Source organism: Mesitornis unicolor, unplaced genomic scaffold, assembly GCF_000695765.1.
Source record: "Mesitornis unicolor isolate BGI_N332 unplaced genomic scaffold, ASM69576v1 scaffold5310, whole genome shotgun sequence".
Lineage (NCBI taxonomy): Eukaryota > Metazoa > Chordata > Aves > Mesitornithiformes > Mesitornithidae > Mesitornis > Mesitornis unicolor.
The window spans coordinates 104,375-122,576 of NW_010160164.1; the positions used below are offsets into that span (position 1 = coordinate 104,375).

At 43.7% G+C, this 18,202-nt stretch overlaps 1 protein-coding gene across 1 annotated transcript in view; it reads right to left on the minus strand.

The window, feature by feature from the left end:
* Positions 1–4,974: 4,974 nt before the first annotated feature.
* Positions 4,975–18,202, minus strand: part of SIAH3 (siah E3 ubiquitin protein ligase family member 3) — a 43,377-nt gene continuing 30,149 nt past the window's right edge. Inside the window, exon 2 of the mRNA XM_010189065.1 lies at positions 4,975–5,652. Within this exon, the coding sequence (XP_010187367.1) occupies positions 5,059–5,652 (594 nt within the window). The 3' untranslated portion in view covers positions 4,975–5,058. The remainder of the gene's footprint in view (positions 5,653–18,202) is intronic.

Sequence of the window (18,202 nt, forward strand, 5' to 3'; positions counted from 1 at the left end):
GGTTTCTCTTGAACTCAAGCCAATAGGACCAGACTAGCAGTGAAGTGACTCTTGTTATGCAGACATCCAGTCTGCAGCAATAAGGAAAGCACAAACTCTACCCCAGATCTCGTGTTTGCATTTGAGTAAGTTTATTACTTTGTCCAAAAGCTCTGATTTTTCAGCCTGCACTGTGTGGATGTTGAAGCAGTTCATCACTGTTGCCGTGAAAGTTCAAAGCCATTTATCTTCAGTAAGGTTACCTGATGCTATTTCTAACAGCAAGAACCCCTCAGTCCTGGGGCTTTCTACAAGATTAAGTGATGTATTCAGATAGGCAATGTCTCAGGAGGATTTTCAGTACCTGGAAGATATAAAGCTCATTCTAGTTGAAGGACAGCAGGCTTTGCAATTCGTGTTTCCCATTTGACTCCCACTAAGGTTTGTTAGGCTGTTTTTTGGAGCCTGGCATCCCTTTGTGAATATACTGAGAGAACAGCCATCTCTGCAGTGGATGTTAGTCCTCATCCTTGTCTTGAAGATGACCACTGTGTCCTAATCCTTCACACGCATGTTCTGGAGGGGCAGAGCCCAAAGGGGGATTAAAAAGCTAAGCATTAGTTTATTGTCTTTGTGGAGAGAGAAAGAACGAGTGATCTTAGTCCTAACCAAGGGTATGAGGGATAGGTTTAATTTTGGGTGGTTTTCAGCGAATATTTTCCTGCCTTGGTGGGAGCTATATAGGTGAAAGACAGCAAAACTGTCAAGTCCCAAGGCTTGGAGGAACCACTTCAGGCAGTTGAGTACCCATCAAAACCAGAGAAGCTGAGGGACAGAAAGGGGCTGTCTTCACTCACTATGCAGCTTCGGGCCACCTGCATGCAGACCCACAGTGCCAAGGGCTGATTCTCTCATCCACACTGCTCCCAAAACAAGGCTCCCAGCATAGGAGAGACCCTTTTGCTGGGTGGAAGGTGCTGATGTGAAGAGACATGTCTCTGCACAGAGCCTCAGCTCCTCATTGGTGTGTGACTCTTCAGGGGTTTGGTCATTTTTCTGACAGCCCTGGCTGCAACCTCGCTCTGAGTGGTTTCCTTTAAGTAATAATTTTGCCTGGAGGTTGAGCTTTGCCCTCAGCTGTGTGTGTACAGCTCTGGAGCCTGCAGGCATTGCTCTGCTGTGAAACCCCCTCGTTTTCTGCAGGGTCATCTCTGCAGAAGATGAATCATCTTTTCTTTTTGTGAGTAGTGCTAGAGCTGATATGTGTGGCAGGGTACAATCTTTGCTTTCTGCCCTTTGCCCAGCCAGTGAGGGCACGCAGAGTTAATTCGGGGGGTTTTTTTTTAAAAGGCCTAAAATCCTATGCTTGTGTCTGACCAGTTCACAAGCTGCAGCTTTTCTGTGTGAGAAGGTGTTTCTGATCCAGCTGAGCAGAAGTGCATCTCTGTGTCTGTTCTGATAAACCTTTCCCCGCTCAAGGTGTTTTTCAGGTGTGTTATGAGCTAGAAAAGCAGACCAGTCACCTACACTACAGTACTGTCAGTCAAGCTTAATTCTTCTGGTGCCCAAAAGAGACAGCCATGAAGCAGTAACCGGCAATTTCTTGTAAACCATTCAATTTTGTGATAACCCTTTCATTGTCTAGAATTTACCATCCTTCCTTTCTTCAGTGGCTTACTGGCCTGTATTCATAAAGGGTGGTATGAAATAGAGGATATGATGGCAGAGTCCAGTGGGAAGAGAACTACTGCCCTACTTCTCAGCAAGCCCTCTGGCTGCCACTGGCACAGCAAGATCCTTTGTCATCTTTGAGATGATCAGACTCAGGATGCTTCAGCTGATTTATACGGAGTCATGGACATATGATGTGAGCTTAATTCATAATGGGATTGAGCTGAAACCATTAATGCTGCTTTACTGCAGATCTGATATTAACATTCACACTGTGTCTGATGGATAGTGCAGGAGACCCAAAGTAGGCTTTCTAGTGGGTCTGGTAGCAATCCATCTGGCTCAGCCTGATGCAATTATTGTTGCAATTTACTAATCTATGCACAAGAAAATCCATCCATGAACACAGATACATGCAAACTCTAAAATCAAAACCAAAACTATTTTGCTAGTGTAAAAAACCAAACCAACAAACAAAAAACCCAAGCAAAATAAAGAGGGAACATCTTTCTCAGGTAGGTGGGTAAAGAGAATGTTGCAATACCTGCATAACAATTTTGCAAGAAATAATTTTCTCCTGCACCAAAATAAGGATACGTCCTTACTTCACAGAGAAAGTTCTTCACATTTTTGAAGGAGTTTGGAGTGACCGGATATAATACATTATAAGGATGCATAATATTGGAGTACAAAATGAATTCTAGAAGTACCAAATTTAGCTCAGTTTCATAAGCTAAACTACAACTGCCTTTCAGCCATGAGTAGAGAGCTGTAAAAAGTGCTATATTATGGGCAGTGAAACTGAATCTCATTGTTGATTCTACTTGCCAGCATTTTAGGATTTATGTCCCATCCTGCAGAGCATTTGCTTCACCTTTGCTTTATGGCAGTGAAGGGTTCCTCATAGGCTTTGAATTATGATAGAATGTCTTCCATGGTAGAAAGTCCTCAAATATACCCTTAAACATGTAGAGATGTTTATGAAGGCTGGATTTAGGTACCCATATCTTCTTTCTCCCCAAAATGGTATACTGAGCAGATTTTCATCAGTGCCTCCTGCCCCATCTAAACCAGAAAACCAGGATGTTCGCAAAGGATGGATGTGCCCATTCTGGAGAACTGCTGCTGCCACACTCATCCTGACAGAAATATGCTGGTCTTTTGGTGAGGGGCATGTCCAAAAATACCAACAGCACATTCTTCGTTTCAGTAGATATTTCAAGAACATAAAGTGCCAACTAGTTCTTGCTAGTAAGTAGTCTGAAAGAAGTGAATACCCAAGGAATATCCCTCCCCCTAAAGCTGGTTATGATCAGACAACAAGAGCAGGATTACATTAGGTCTCTACCACAGTGTACAAAGAGCTCAGGAAGTTTAAGCTAGAGGAATTGTTTATATTGGGGTTTTATTGCTTTTGCTTTGTTTTAATTCAGCAGCAGAATATTTGCTGGAGAAACTGGAGAAGCCAGTTAGAGTCCACAAAAATGCCAATGATTTATTTATTGCCATCATTAAGGGAAAGGGCAGCAGGTGCTGGTTTTGAATATTTAACGTTGCAGGAAAAAAGCAAGCCACTCTGTAGCCTGTGCATTCCAGTGAAGTGCTGCAAACCAGCATGCTCCCCTGGCCCCCCAAATTTGGAGTTGTGGGGGCTGTGAGGGTATGTCCCAGCATACTCTTACAGGAATTGAGGCTTCTTCAGACCTCAGCTTGTGTGGTCATGAGCAGCCTGTTGAAGAGATCCTGGCTCCTCTCTGAGCCACCACCTGCTGTGAAAGCCCAGGTAAGGAGGCGAGGTGAATTTGCAACTCAGAAGGCATTACCTGCATAGCATTCATCTCAGGAAAATTGCAATTTGTTTTACTTCACACATAATCTCTAATTCTCAGAAGAGCAGCAGGTGGGAGGGATTAGCATCAGAGCTTTTCCCTACCCAAAGCTTGCTACAGCGAGATGCTTTTTGAAACACTGGAGGACTGTTCTTAGCTCTGTTCCCCCTTTCCTTGATTTTCCAAGGGACTCAAGCAAACAGCATCTCTCTCTCCAGCTGCTAACTGACACAACCCACCAGATGTTTCTCAAAAAAGCATTCAGAAGCAGCCAGCCCACAGCCACATATGGGTAAAAGGGAAAACAGGAAAAGACAATTTCCCATGCTTCTCTTGTGTCACGCTCACTGTAGAGGCCCCTCCTTCACATCACTTGCTGTGATGGCATTTCACTGTTGCTGCTGGCTATGGAGGAAACGCGCCTGACTGCAGATGGGACTGGGTGTCAAGAGAAGGTCAGCACCTGCCTCTGATTCTTCCACAGGAGCCATTGAAGGAAGAAGCTCTTAGAGAAGCCCATTTCTTCTTGTGACCACCACCATCTGTGAAACACCCTCAGCAGAATTAAAGAGACCATCATCAACCCCCAGGTGTATGGAAGAAATAAAACACCCCACATTATTTTTAAAGGAGAGCATTTCAACTCTCACAGTCAATTTGCAAAGATAGTTCAGCTGCATTGTTTTAAATCAATATTTAGCAGCACACATTGTGGATCTAAGTGGCACAGAATTCAATAGCAAGATCAGCACACAACTTAGGACCTTCCTGACACTATATTTTCTGAAAATCTCTTTTTGAATGCTTAAGAAAATAGCAGCTAAAAAAGTGAATGCCCCGATGGCTGGCTATGGTTACATCCATCCTGGAGCCAGACCATCTAACAAGCCTCTCGCTGCCCATCACAACACAAGAGTGAGATTTAACCATGCTCACAGTAACTACCCACTAGCTGTCATCTCCAATTTAATGTAGGATGGGGCTTCCCAACCCTCTGCTCAGCAGAGGTGATGACATTTTCTTCTGAAGTTTTCATTGTTTGGGTGGTGAAGGTTGCTTCCTCAGAAACTGAAGGGAGCTATGAAACTGCAAGTTTCCCAGGGCTTGGTTGTGACCACAGTGTAAGAGTTAAATCACTACTACTAGTATGGAGACCTGGGTGCTCTTGTCCCTTAGTGGAATACTTCAGCTTTTACCAAGCACAGGGGCCTCCTTAATACCGAACAATTAGGCAGGCAATGAAGGAAACACATTTGCATAGCATGCTCAGGCCAAAGGTTTCTATGAGTCACAGCAATGTGCCACTTTCCAGGAGAAAGTGTTGTTTCCAGTATTGCTGGAGGACGACAATAAATTGATTAGCCTCTTTAAAATTTCTCATAAAACTGTATTAATAAAATGGTAAATACATTACACAGAGACCGTAACCACAGGATGTTTACATAATGCCCACTGTGGACGAGTACTAAATACCATAAAAGACCTGAGACCCCCCCCGAATAGTCCACTAGTTCTGGCTCTGACAAGGCAGCTAGAGCACCAATATTTCTCCTCCTCCTCCTCTTGTTCCTCTTCCCCCTCACATGTCAGCTTCAGCATTGTGAACTTTGCTGGTGGTTATTGCGATTCCTATTGCTAGGCTTCCATTGTCGGAAAAGAGCTGAGCCAGGGAAGTGTTCAGCACAAGGCAATCCCCGTCCGAAATGACAGAGTCAACACACTCCAGTACCGACCTGGGGGTTGCCTCCCACTTAAGGCGCCTTTGGTTCCTGTTGAGCTCCAGACGGTAGGTGAAGTTGTCAGCTTGGGTTGGCGTGCCAATCAGCATCATCGTAGCGAAGAACTGGGGGTGGCCTTCATACTTCTCCTGCTTCCTGAGGACCAGCAAAAACTGGTGGCCAAGGCAAGAGTGCATGATGATCCAGTCTGTGGGTGCAGGCAGGTGCATGTCCGTGGCCAGGAAGACAATCTCTGCCCCTTGAAGGATGTTGATGCGGTGGGTCTGCCTCAGGTGGGACACCACCACCTCCAGGTGCCCTTCCCACGGGCAGGAGAAGAGTGGGCACGTGCAGGGAACCAGCTGGGGGTCGTGCACTGCTTCGTGGTGATGGCAGGGAGGAAGGGCACCTTGCTCCACGGATGTCTGCGCAGCTGCACAGCGGGTTGGTGCATACTACAAGAAGAGAGAAATTACATGTGACAGCAGGTGGACCAGGAACCAGTGCAGATATGCAAGGTGCAGTCACCTAATGCCCCATCTAAAACACCAGACCTGGATCTGCACGGCAGAAGGTGCTGGCAATTGCCTTGTTCTCCAGGGGAAGAGAGAAATAGTTTGGGCCATGATAAGTCACTTCAAATGAAAGTGACGTATGTGTTTAAAGAGCAATTTCATTAGTTCAGGGGGAAAAATCTGATTAAAAAGAGAAAAAACCTAACAAAGCAGGGACACCATGGGGCATTTTGTATAGTTAAGGGTCTCACAGCTCAGAACAAGGAAATGAAATATGAACGGCTTTATTATTCTTTAATGAAACACGCTGCCAAATACAGACATTTCTCCTGAAACTATATGTTTTATAACAGCCATTATTTGTGAAATTAAATTCAGTTTTTATTGTATACGACACCTTCATTTGTTTTTTGTCAGTGCATTTCTGCTTAATTGATGCGCTTACCTCCATAAATCTTAAATGACTCTCAAAGGTGGATGGATGACAAATTTAGGGGATTTTTATGCTGAAGTAAATTTAGATTAAGGTATGGCAGCTAGCTAAAAAGGCAGCAGCTCTTGAAAGAGGATTCCACTTGAGGACTACGAAGCAAACCAGTCTGCCTCTACCAAGAGGATATCATTGAAGAGAAATGAGTAAGACTTATTCAACCAAAAGTGTGTCCAGATGTAATGCTATTCAGGAGGAGTAATGGCTCTCCACAATAACTCTGTGCATAGACAAACCCTAAGGCACAGGCATATTGGTCATGATTCATCCTACCCAATTTTAAACATTTACGTCAGCCACCCAAGACGGAAACCTAGTTACCTGGGACTGCCTCTGCAGTCAATAGAGGGAAACAGTCCTTCCCAGGGGTGGATTCGGATCTTATCTGGAATAATTCACCTCCTAAAGGTGGCACTGGCTGCCACCAGAGCGGCCAGGGCTGAGATCCAGTCTGTCTAGTTGTACATAAATTTTAGATGCTTAAACATAGGAGGTCTTTGTCTCTCTCTGAAGTCCTTTGGAGATGACTATAAGGAGTTTAAGAACTAAGAGTACATACATACGTACATATATATGCATACATTTTGCTTTAATATATGTTTTAAGGAAGATGCCTGTAATTCCCCAAATACTGTCCCATGTCTGCTCATTTTTACATATGTACCCAATAAAACAGGAGGAACAGTATGGTTCTAACATCTAACAGTTGTTCTCCTTCATTCCACATCCAAGTCATAGCAAATTGGGCTTTATTAATCTATTTTGAGCAGAGATTTGTTTTAATCAGAGGCAAGCATAATCCCATATAACAGGTGCCAGATATGTTGCCAATGGTGCGTGTTGTCACCTTCCTACGGATACTGTGATGTCTTTCATTACAGCCTGAATGTGAGAGTAAGCATTCTTACTGTAAGCAGTTCTTCCCACCAGAACTTGCACTTTTGCTTTCCAGGATGATTTGGAAGGCAACCTCTTTGTCAGCTGTCCCAATGCTCAGATGAGCAGGGCTTCCTTGCCAACCTGGTTGACAAAGTCCTGAATCTCCATCCTCATTTTGTCAGTAACTGCCAAGGGATGTGATGGGCAGAGCAGGGTTGTGATTGCTGCTGCTGTGAAATTCATGGTTCCTCCCAAGACACTGGGTGTCAAAGAGAGCTGTTTCTTCTTCCTCTGACATTAATTATGAAGAATAATTGACTACTTAAGCCCTATTATTGAACCTTGCAGCTTTTTCTTTGGAGAATTATTATTCCAGTAGCACTGTTCTACTTATCCCTGCCTCATATTCTATTTGTTTTGCTGTATAAAATTCAAGAATATAAACTTTCCAAGAAGATAATGAATTGAGGCCAGATAAATGACTATCATTGTCTGGAAAATAAAACAGGTCATTATAAACTAATCGAGGTTTGTGGCTTTAGCTGCCTGCTTATCGCAGTGGGATTGCTGGTTCACACTTAATTCTACATTAATTTTTGCATCCCATTAGGATGAAAGTTATGGTTAATTTAAACTCTTTTTTGGTGAAGGAGGCTTGTGTGATGGCAGATCGTAAAAGCCTTTTAAAAAATCCCTGAAATGCTAATTGCCTCATAAAATGAATTCCAATCTCCCAATCTAATACAGTGGGTGTGAGCAATTACTTTCTCTCACCAAACTGTTAATGCAACATTAGTGATTAAACTAATTAAAACTAATGAACTCATACTCACATGCTGATAAACCTCTCAACCACTCGACAAGTTCCAGCCTTCTATCAGTTTTATTTAACTCCTCTTTACGAAGATGAATCTTAAATTAACCTCTTGAATAACATTCAGAATTAGGTTTTGAAATGTGAAGCTTTATAGACTGTGTATAATTCCTCTCCAAAGATTACCAGTCAGAAAAACCATTTCCACCGAGGATGTAATTGAATTTAGAAAGGCATTCTCCTAATTTGATAAGCATGGAGAGCAAAGAAAGCTCATCCATCTAAACTGTATCCAAGGTAAGAAAATACAAGTATCTCCAAAAATCACCTTACGACAAGCACGGATCTATGGCTTAGAAACTGGAAAAATAAATTATAATGAGCAATTTATTCAATTTATCTTTCTTCATTTGTGATTTTTTTTGTGTATGCATACTAATAATTGAGACGTCTCTTTCACATCTCACATTTTTGAAACATTTCCATGAACCACTTAGCAAAGGATTTCTGGTCTGACTTTGTTCAGTTCAGGTTTACTGAAAATTCTGGAAATCTAGCACAAACCACATGATCTATTTTTATTCTCTGACAAGGTGAGAATCATCTTCAAAATCTGGTTTCTGAATTATTCAACATTCATCTTTCTAAATTCTAAATTTTGTAATATTCTGAAATAAAAGTTTAAAAAAATCCCCGTCTCTGTGAAAAAAAAGTCTCACAGAAAACTATTATTTTACTTTTACTTTTGAGGTATAAGTGTAACTATTGAGGTGCCTGCTCCTTTGTTGGTCTTTCATATAGCTGTGAATCAAACCTCTAAAACTGAAATGCAAAATAGGCATAAAATGGTCACCTTGAGTGTATTTAAATGTTTGAATAAATATATATGAACATGTTTTCCATGTTTAATCTGCTCCAGTATTTACTTTCCATCATTTATTCCATGATTACCTAATAAAATTAAGTTTATCGTATTGTTGTGTCAGTCCAGGACAATTTCAGTCAAATTTAACTGTGAGACAGAAGTCTCAAAGGCTTTAATTTTCAACCCATTTTGTGAGAAGAGGCAGAAGGGTAGAGCAGTATGACCCATTCGCGTCTCCAAGGAGGAACTGCTTGCCCCGTGGGCAATATCACATTGTCAGATAGGAGAGAACCTGAACAACGGCAGTTTGATCTCAAATGTATTATAGACACCAGAGAACCCACATGAGACAGAGCCTTTATGAGCAGGAGAAAAGGCTTCAGCCAGAGTGCTCCTCATTAGACTCAAGATAATCCCACCATGAGACACCAAACCGCAGGAAACCAGGCTCTGCCTGCCACTCACAGAAAAATTCCTTTTTAATGATGTAGCTTATTAGAGTGTAATTCTTTCTAATACCAAATCTTTTGGCAAAGAGGAACTTATAAACACACAGTGCTTTTCTTATGGAAAAAAACGCTAAAGTTATATTTGGACCTGGGACACAAGGCTTCTGGGTCCTGCCCCAGCCTTTCTACAGATTTTCTGCTAAAAATGCAACAAACTGCTCTAGGTGTAATTCATCTGTTCTCACTTTGGTGTCTGAAGAAAAAGTGGCTAATTCTGAAGAACATCAGTTCTCTTACAGCTCATACAGAGCCCCGCAGTGCGATTCACTTCATCCCAAGATATGTTGAAGGAACATCCCACCAAACCCCTCTCTCTACACACAGCCAGGATCAAACCCATCCTCAGGGCAGACTCACAGAGGTTTACTGGTTTCCAGACAAGGAGCCCGTATTTTGGTCAAGGAAGAGTTGTACCACTATGGGCTTCTCCTGTTGCGCTGGAGATGACGCAGCCTGTGGAGAGGGAAATGGATGTCTGTTCACCTGAGGGTGTAAATCCGCTGCTCCCTATAAGTCACCAGTGACTTTATCGAAAATCCAGGGGAAGGTTGAAGGGTAGATCCAACACGTAGAGATCTCCAAGAGGTAGAGAAGACACAAGCATATCTCTGAGTCTGCAGCCACAAAGCTGAGACATCCAGCCAGGAGAGAGGTCTTTGGTATGGCTCCTCCTGCTCTGAGGGACCTTTTATATTTCAACTGGCAAAGACTTTATGTCAACTATGGTAAAAATAGTGGAAACTATTTTCAGGGTCAGCAAGCTGCACTGCACCCCTGCTGGCTGAGCTCCTGGCCTGGTGGGGTGCAGGCCTTTGATCTCTCAAGCCCTGCTTCTCTGCTGCACATTGGCACAGCTTCAAACAGGAGAGCAAAGGTGGCTGCTGCCCTAAGCCACATGCCTTGCAATTGAGGTCCTGACTTCCAAATAGCGATTTTACTCACTGCAAAACCCTCAGGGGTTGAATCTAGTCCTCCCACCCCATGGGAGAGGACTCAGACTCTGGTGATCTGGAATAAAAGGAGAGCAAGTGCTGCAATGTAGAAGAACGAACACTGCTCAGGTTTTTAGAGTGAAGGTTAAATGCCACCTTTCTGCATATTCCAGTGTTATCCAGTGTTATCCTGGGCACCTGGATAGCTCATACTTTTAGTTACAGTAGTGCACATAATGTGCAAAAAATCAGCCTTTTACGTGCCTGTGAACAGTGCCAGTGCATGGTGAGAGCATCCCAAGGAGTGAGGACAAAGACCTGTTTCCTGTCAAGTCAATAAGTGTTTCTGACAGCAAAGCAGATGCTGCAGATAATCATCCTTTTCCAGACACTTCACACCTGTGCAACTGCATTTTATCCAGTGGTCACACACAACTTTGCAAACTCTCATTAATTCACCCATGGGATGGGCTATTTGCTTGGGGAAGTCAATGGTGTAGTCTGAAGGCCATCACAGTGGAGCTTCAGAGCAGGGTCACGAAGAAAACAGCAGAGATTAAAATAAAGCCATCAGACACGCCAGCCAACCCGAACCAGCAGACAGTGCTCCCTCTCTACCGAGGTCCAGCTTTAGTACACCCTGAGACATTGTAACCTAATCTTCCTCTCAAGAGGGAACCTACATCTGCTCCTTCTGTAGATCCAAACTCTTTCAGCCACAGCTTTTTTGACTGGATTACAGGAGACTTGGTAGGAGCTGTGTATGTTCATGGCAGCGGTGACCTTTGGTTAGAGCCAGGGGTTGAGAGGGACTGTGCTCCATGTATTTATATATATAGACTTATAACACTTTATAGGTCTTTTTCAAATGTTTCTGAGAACAATGCAGTGGGAAAAACACAGTTTTGTGCAGATTAAACCATTTTGGTACATTTTTATTTTAAAAATGGTGAGACCTGGGGGGATGGAAGCCCACACCTTTTGATGATAAGCTTATTTTTGCTGTCCTTGTGAAAACAGTCCCAAATTTGAGACAGAATATTTTTTTAAAAAACTGCCTCTGAGAAGAGTTAATTTTGTCATGTGTTTTTTCTTCTACAAAGCTCATTGCTGTGGCAGTCTCTGTGGATCACGGTCATCTGTCAGCTGACACTTTTGTTGTTGAGCTAAAGTACAACAGTAGTATTATTTCTCAGTTTAGAGTCAAGGAATTTAAGCACACAGAGCTTAAAAATCCAGTGTTTATTTTTACCATATTTTGTTGCCTAGCTTACACTACACAGCCCCTGATTTTTCACAGTAGAATTGTCTCCTAGAGCATTTGATATTTTCAAAATCCAGCCTCCATTAACCTCAGTTGCAGCTACAAGTGATTAAGCAATCCGCAAATTAGGTCTAAGACTTTAGGTTAAGTAACTCAGGAGCAGAGATCGACTGACAGAAGCCATTCATGAACAGGTTGCTCTCCATTCATGATGTCTCATGTTGTCGTCCTTTCCAGGGCGATGTGGTGTTCCTCCCAGCTACAGGACCTCCTTGCTAATGTGCCATCACTTATCTCATTTCCTCCACCACCCCGTGTGTGACAAGGGACAAGGGATGCAGTCACCCTGTAGACAGGTAAACAACCTAGAAGCACGTCATGAGAACTTAGTGGATTTTTGGCTTCAACCTAAAGATTTCTGCAGGCAAGGAGGGACCCAGGCCTGCAGCTGTGGAATGCTTTGAGTGAGAGCTCCATGGTGACTTTCAGGGTTTCTGTTGAGACAAACTGACATTTTCTTTGTAACTAAAATGCAGCATTTATTCAATTTTTTTACTGTCTTCCTCCTCTCCCTTGGCTTCTCAGTGTCTGATTGCTTCTTCTTATCTGTATGAGAACTGCCTCCAATAATTTTCTAATTCTCAGCTTCTTTCTGCCTCATAAAAGCTTTGCCACCCACTAACATCCACCTCCACATTACTTACACCCACCACACAGGGACAGATGCTCAAAAGAATTATAAAGGTGACATGAAGAAAGTAATGAGTCTTTTAATCCCAGTCTTCATTTAATTTCTCTTCTGCTATTTTTTAGTATGTTAATAAGATTTTGTAAATCTCCCAGATGAAAGGAAAGAGACAGGAAAAACAAACCAACCTAGCCCTCAAACTAGTTTGTCAAAAGCTGTACTTCCATATCTGAAATTAAGAAATCCAAGCCAGAGCTCATGTTGGGGATTTATTTAAAATTTTAATTACACAAAACCCTATTCATTATGAATGCATCAGTTGAATTTCTTAAGGACTGTATATTAGTTGCAGCTTTGGCAGTGGATTTGTTTTCCCTACTATCAAACGGCAGCAAGAGGACAACTTCAAGCTCATTTTGCTAATCTCACTTTGCAACATAATCAGGTGTGACATGGTGACACAGCGCACAGGATATGTTAATGGTTGTCCTCATGCTAATTACACACCTCTGAGAACGCAGCTTTCGTACATGTCTGCACTGTAACACCACACTTCTCTGTATCAGAGGACCCTGAATTTTAGATGAGGCCACATATTTTAAGAGGTATTTTGAAAAAAAAGAATTTTTTTTTTGGTGGTAGATGTAACAAAAATATGTTACAGCATTTTAAATGTATCCCAGATGGAAAGACAGACATTATGCTCAAATTAAAACCCCTTTCTTGCTTTTCAGAAATCCGATTTTTCAGCATAAACTGTCATGCAGACTTGAAGTGCAAACAAAAAAAAATCAAGAAACTTGACATTCTTCAATTATACTGAAAACAATGTAATTATAATGAAATATAATCAGGGTCTGTACTAACGCATTTTAGTCTCGTAGTTGTTTTCTGCAAGACACCCAGGTGTAGACACCAGCATGGTGGAGGAAGGTCATGCTTTCCGGCTCTTCTGCTTTGAAACAAAGTTTGATAGACCATTTCCAGCCCAGGTGGCAGGACACCAAAACTTCCTATGTTTGAGGCTGAAGGGAGAGGTACCACTTTGCTGACACAGTATGAGACCTGACTGTGGGAACAAATAGGACCAGACATGCTCGTGGTGCCCAGAGCATCCTTGCTCCGTGCAGGTTTGTCCTGCATACATGCTCACTACCCTCACCCATGTTGCCTTTCTGATATCAATTACTTGGGTTTGGGACCCCCTGACAGAAACAGTGACCTCCTGGAAATTTTGAGGGGCTTTTAAAATGATGGGGAACAACAGAAAAAGACAATAAAGTGCTCCTGCTCCTCAAGGAGAAGCCCATGAGGGTGCTCTTGCCAGTACCATTTAAGCCCTTTGCAGTTGCACCCAAAAGAGGAGCTGAACAGAGGTTATTTTGGTGAAGCAGGAGCTGATGACCCCACTGTGACTGCGAAGGGAGTGGATACAGACTGCCTCTGTCACAAGGAGCTGCCCTGAAGTGCAGATGGCTACTGGGGATGAATCCAGATCCTGGATCCTGAGCTACTGCTACTGTCAGCAATAGAGGTGGAAAGGGCGGGCAGCTACAGTCAGAAACATGATTTTCCTCTTCTACTGGCATTTTAGAGATAATCTGATCATTTCCCTCTCTGGTTCAGTTCTAGGAGACCCTGAACTTCCTCCTGGCAGACTGCCCAGCCTCACGGAAGGGCTGGAGCCATTAAGGATTTGGAAGAAGCCAGGCTGAAGTGTGGCATGTGCCCTTGGGACCTGATTTGCAACTTCAATTCTCTTTGCTGCATTTTAGGACTGGGCACAATGCAGTGACAACAAACCATAGTGCAAAGTATTTGATGTTGCATCACAACTGCTGCTACACTGGGGCATGGAGACATTTACCCTCTTCTCTTTGAACTGAAAGAAGATTTTATACCTTGTTCTAAACAAGGATGATGCCTCTAAATGCCATCCCCTTTGGCCGCACAAGGCAAATATTGAAAGCCAAGACACACACTATGAGCTCTTGCTCCAGAAGGGCAGGGTGTAACCACTGTTTATCAACAGATCTCTCGTGAGGCAATGCTGGTTGTGGCTCTGGGTGGTGTAGTGAATGCCCTGCATGTGTACAAAGAGATAATCCAAAACGCAGAATTATCTGAAGATCCACTTCATCCTTTATCTACTTTGTATAACGGATAAAGCCTGCTAACAAAGTGCAAAGCCATTATAGGCTTTAATTAAAAGCAAAGTGATAAAGTTGTTCCAAGCTGCATCTGCTCTGTCTGATAGGGGAGGCAGAGTTCACAAGAGCCTGTTGATTTTGTGCTTTACATTCATGCTGAAAAAGAAATTCATATGGAAAAGAATTTTTAAAAAAAGAAGAAATGATTGCCCACTGTGCTCATAAACTTATCAGTTCAGACTGTCTCTAATAACTCATCATCCAATATTCATTTACAAGTTACTACAGTAACGGCATGTCTCCAAGAGAAGCAGATTTGCCGGTGTCATCTGAGATAATTAGACCAAATCCAACCCGAGACAATCAAAATGTTTCCCTTCCATCAGGCAGCCTCCAGCTATCACAATTACATGACACTTAAATCCACTAACTGCTCTTTCAGAAACGCACCCTGGGAGTGCCAAGGGACGGTGCAAACATTACTGGTCTGTTGGAAGGAGAGAAGGGGTGATGTGGGGGTTGTTGAGCAAGTCCACAACTTCTTCTGGTGGGACTGATGTCCCTAACCACATTCATACACACCTCCTGGCCAAGGATTTGCTTTGTAGGTTGCTTTTGCAACTGGCACAGGATAATGAGCAATTAAGCCTATGCCAGGCAGGTCACAGCTGAATTCAAGCCCTGGGCTGAGCCCATGTAGGTGGAGCAGGGGCAGCACGGAGGGAGCACAAGGAACACAGTGCTGCCGACACTGGCTCCCTGTCCTGCCTCATAGGCTGTGCCTGTGCTTACGTCTCTGTAGCAGTCACTGAGCAATGTATGAACTGTAAAACACTCATTCCCACTCGCAGGAAGTGTTCAAGACGAGGTTGGACAGGGCTTTGGGCAACCTGGTCTGGTGGGAAGTGTCTCTGCCCATGGTAGGGGAGTTTGGACTGGATGATCTTTAAGGTCCCTTCCAACTCAAACTGTTCTGTGATTCTATGTTTTTGTTATGATCTTCTCCTGAGAGCTACATCCAGGGAAATGCAAGAGTAGCTTAAAATCACTCCTGTGTCCCTCCAGCTGAGGCACTGCTGTTACCAGCAAGCAATGAGCATCTCAAACCCATTCACAATGGCCTGGTATGGCAGAGGTCATGGTCAGGTTTCAGGAGCACTAGGAAGGGGAAAAAACTGTGCCAGACTCAGAGTAACTTTCCTTTCCCCTACACATCTCTGCTCCTTCTCCACCAGTGACCTAGCTCTGAGCTTACAGCTTGCCCTTCCTGCAACATGAGTGCAGCATTGAATTTAAAAAGTGTCCCTGTTATAGGACAACCCCAAATTCATCATTATTCCACTGTCAGCTGACAGTGTGCCTTAAGTTTGTGCAGTCAGTCTTAAGAAAGGAGAGAAAACTCAAAACAATCCAGAAAACCAATGTAAGACATTAGCTTTGGGCATGAAAAACAAACCACAAGTCTGGGAAAATTTTTTTAGTTTGTGTAATGTATGCTGATGCTTCACTGATATATTCTTTGCAGTAAGGAAAGGGACATTGCTGTGGGAACATTTGGCTTCTATCACAAATACGTCTTCTTTTAATTCTGTGCAAATCATAGCCTGTTCCTTCTCCTTCCTCCCCCTCAAATTCTCAGAGAATAGTTCTTCCACAAGTTTTCTTCACATGGGGCGTATGCAGGTGGAAAGAAAGAACAGAAAGAGAAGCTCAGCTTAGGCAGAGAAGACAATGTTCCACATCTATTAATAGAGTGAAAGTTTAAAAGGTTTTGTTGAAGGAAAAAAAACCACCAAAAACCTTCTAAGTTAACGTTCATGCTTACAGGAAGGTACTGTATTGACAGCGTCAGAGTCTGCAGTGCTCTGCCTGCAGAAGGAGCAGAGCACAGAGAACAACGGTGTTCATTTGTTTTTCCAACTTGTCCTATCAAAATGCCTCAGATCTGAGACAAAATGTTCTCTCCTAGCACGGAGAGGTTGAATTGGTCTCCACACTGCCCCTCCTGCAGCACTGCCCTTTTGGAGAGGGAATTCCCTGGCATCCCCTAGCCTGCTGCCACCTCCACTCTGACCTTGTGTGGTGCCAGCAAGAGGGACCATAGAATACACAGAATGGTTGGGGTCAGAAGTGACCTTAAAGATCATCCAGTCCAACGCCCCCTGCCGTAGGCAGGGACTCCTCCCACCAGACCAGGTTGCTCAAAGCCCCACCCAGCCTGGCCTTGAACACTTCCAGGGAGGGGGCATCCACAACTTCTCCGTTAAGCTAGGCAGTGTGGTTGACACACTGGAGGGAAGGGATGCCATCCAGAGGGACCTAGACAGGCTTTAGAGGGGGGCCAGTGCAAAACTCATGAAGTTCAACAAGGCCAAGTGCAAAGTCCTGCACATGGGTTGGGGCAATCCCAAGCAGAAATACAGGCTGGGTGGAGAATGGATTGTGTCAGTCAACAAAAAACTCAACATGAGCTGGCAATGTGCACTGCTATCTATGTCACTGATGAAGATATTAAATAGTATTGGTCCCAGTACGGGCCCTAGTGGGACACCACTTGTTACTGGTTTCCACTTGGATACTGAGCCACTGACTGTAACTCTTTGTATACTGCCATCCAGTCAATTCCCCATTCATCTAACAGTCCATCCATCAAACCCACCTCTCTCCAATTTAGAGATAAAAATGTTGTGGGGGATCATATAAAAGACCTTACAGAAGTTCAGTTAGATGACACCCGTAACTCTTCCTTTGTCCACTGATGGAGTCACTCCACTGTAGAAGGCCACCAGATTAGTCAGGCATGATTTGTCCTTGTGAAGCCATGCTGGCTGTCTCTAATCACACCCCTGTCTTCTATATGATTTGACATCTTCCAGGAGGATCTGCTCCATGATCTTCTCAGGCACTGAGGTGAGGCTGATAGGTTGGATGTTGCTAGGGAATGGCAACGTTGTTCACGGGAAAACCATGAACAAGCCAGCAGCAAGAGACCTGTCACCCAGCAGAGTTGCAGGTTCTGGAGTCTAGTTATTTTTAAAGACGAGGAGGCTATTGCTGGAAATCCATTGACATAGGCTATGATGCTCTGGCTGCAGCAACACAGGCTCTTTCTATTGGCTCTGGTCTCTCTGGCTCTCCATCCTAAAATTTCCTGTTTCCCTGCAAGTGTATCAATGGAGAAAGAGGGTAGAGGTGCCACATTTCTTATTCAAAGCCATTCTTGCACTTTAATGTTCTCCCCTCACACCCTCACTTGTCATGTGGGAAGGTTTTATGTTTTAACTTCAGTCAGGTCTTCCCCATGCAGGCAGCTTAATACATGTTCTTGTAAACTTGTCTGGCTGCACAATACTCCATACCTTGCACACCATAAAAGTGAATAATTGTACAACTATTGTGATACACTTGCAGGTCTGAGAATTTGAGAGTAGGGTGGATTTCTTTTTTATTATTTGTATTTTCAGCTTTCTATATAGAGCATTCTGTGTGACGTGTTATCGAACAAGATGACAGACCACTCATTTCATCACATCAAAGGCATTTCAGCCTTTCTTTCCCAGGACAAACCTCTCTCCTTCTTCCCAACAGGCTGCCAGGGCTGGAGGGAGGAACCGTGGCAGCTCAGGGATGAGACACAGAGGGAAGATCTCCCTGTCTCTCATGCTGCAGTACTGCCTACCTGCTCCTTGGGCCTGGGTGCACACGTGCAAGAGAGGACATGGCTCCACCAGGCCACAGACCACTGAGGTCCCAGCTGCTCCCTGGGGTGAACAGCATGGCTTTGCTGCAAGGAACTGCACACCCCTGTGACAGTTTGAGTCAGTCAGGGTGAACATTACATCTCCTTTCTGGTTTCATATAGGACTAAGAGAACTCTGGGCAGAACTCTGGGACCAGGC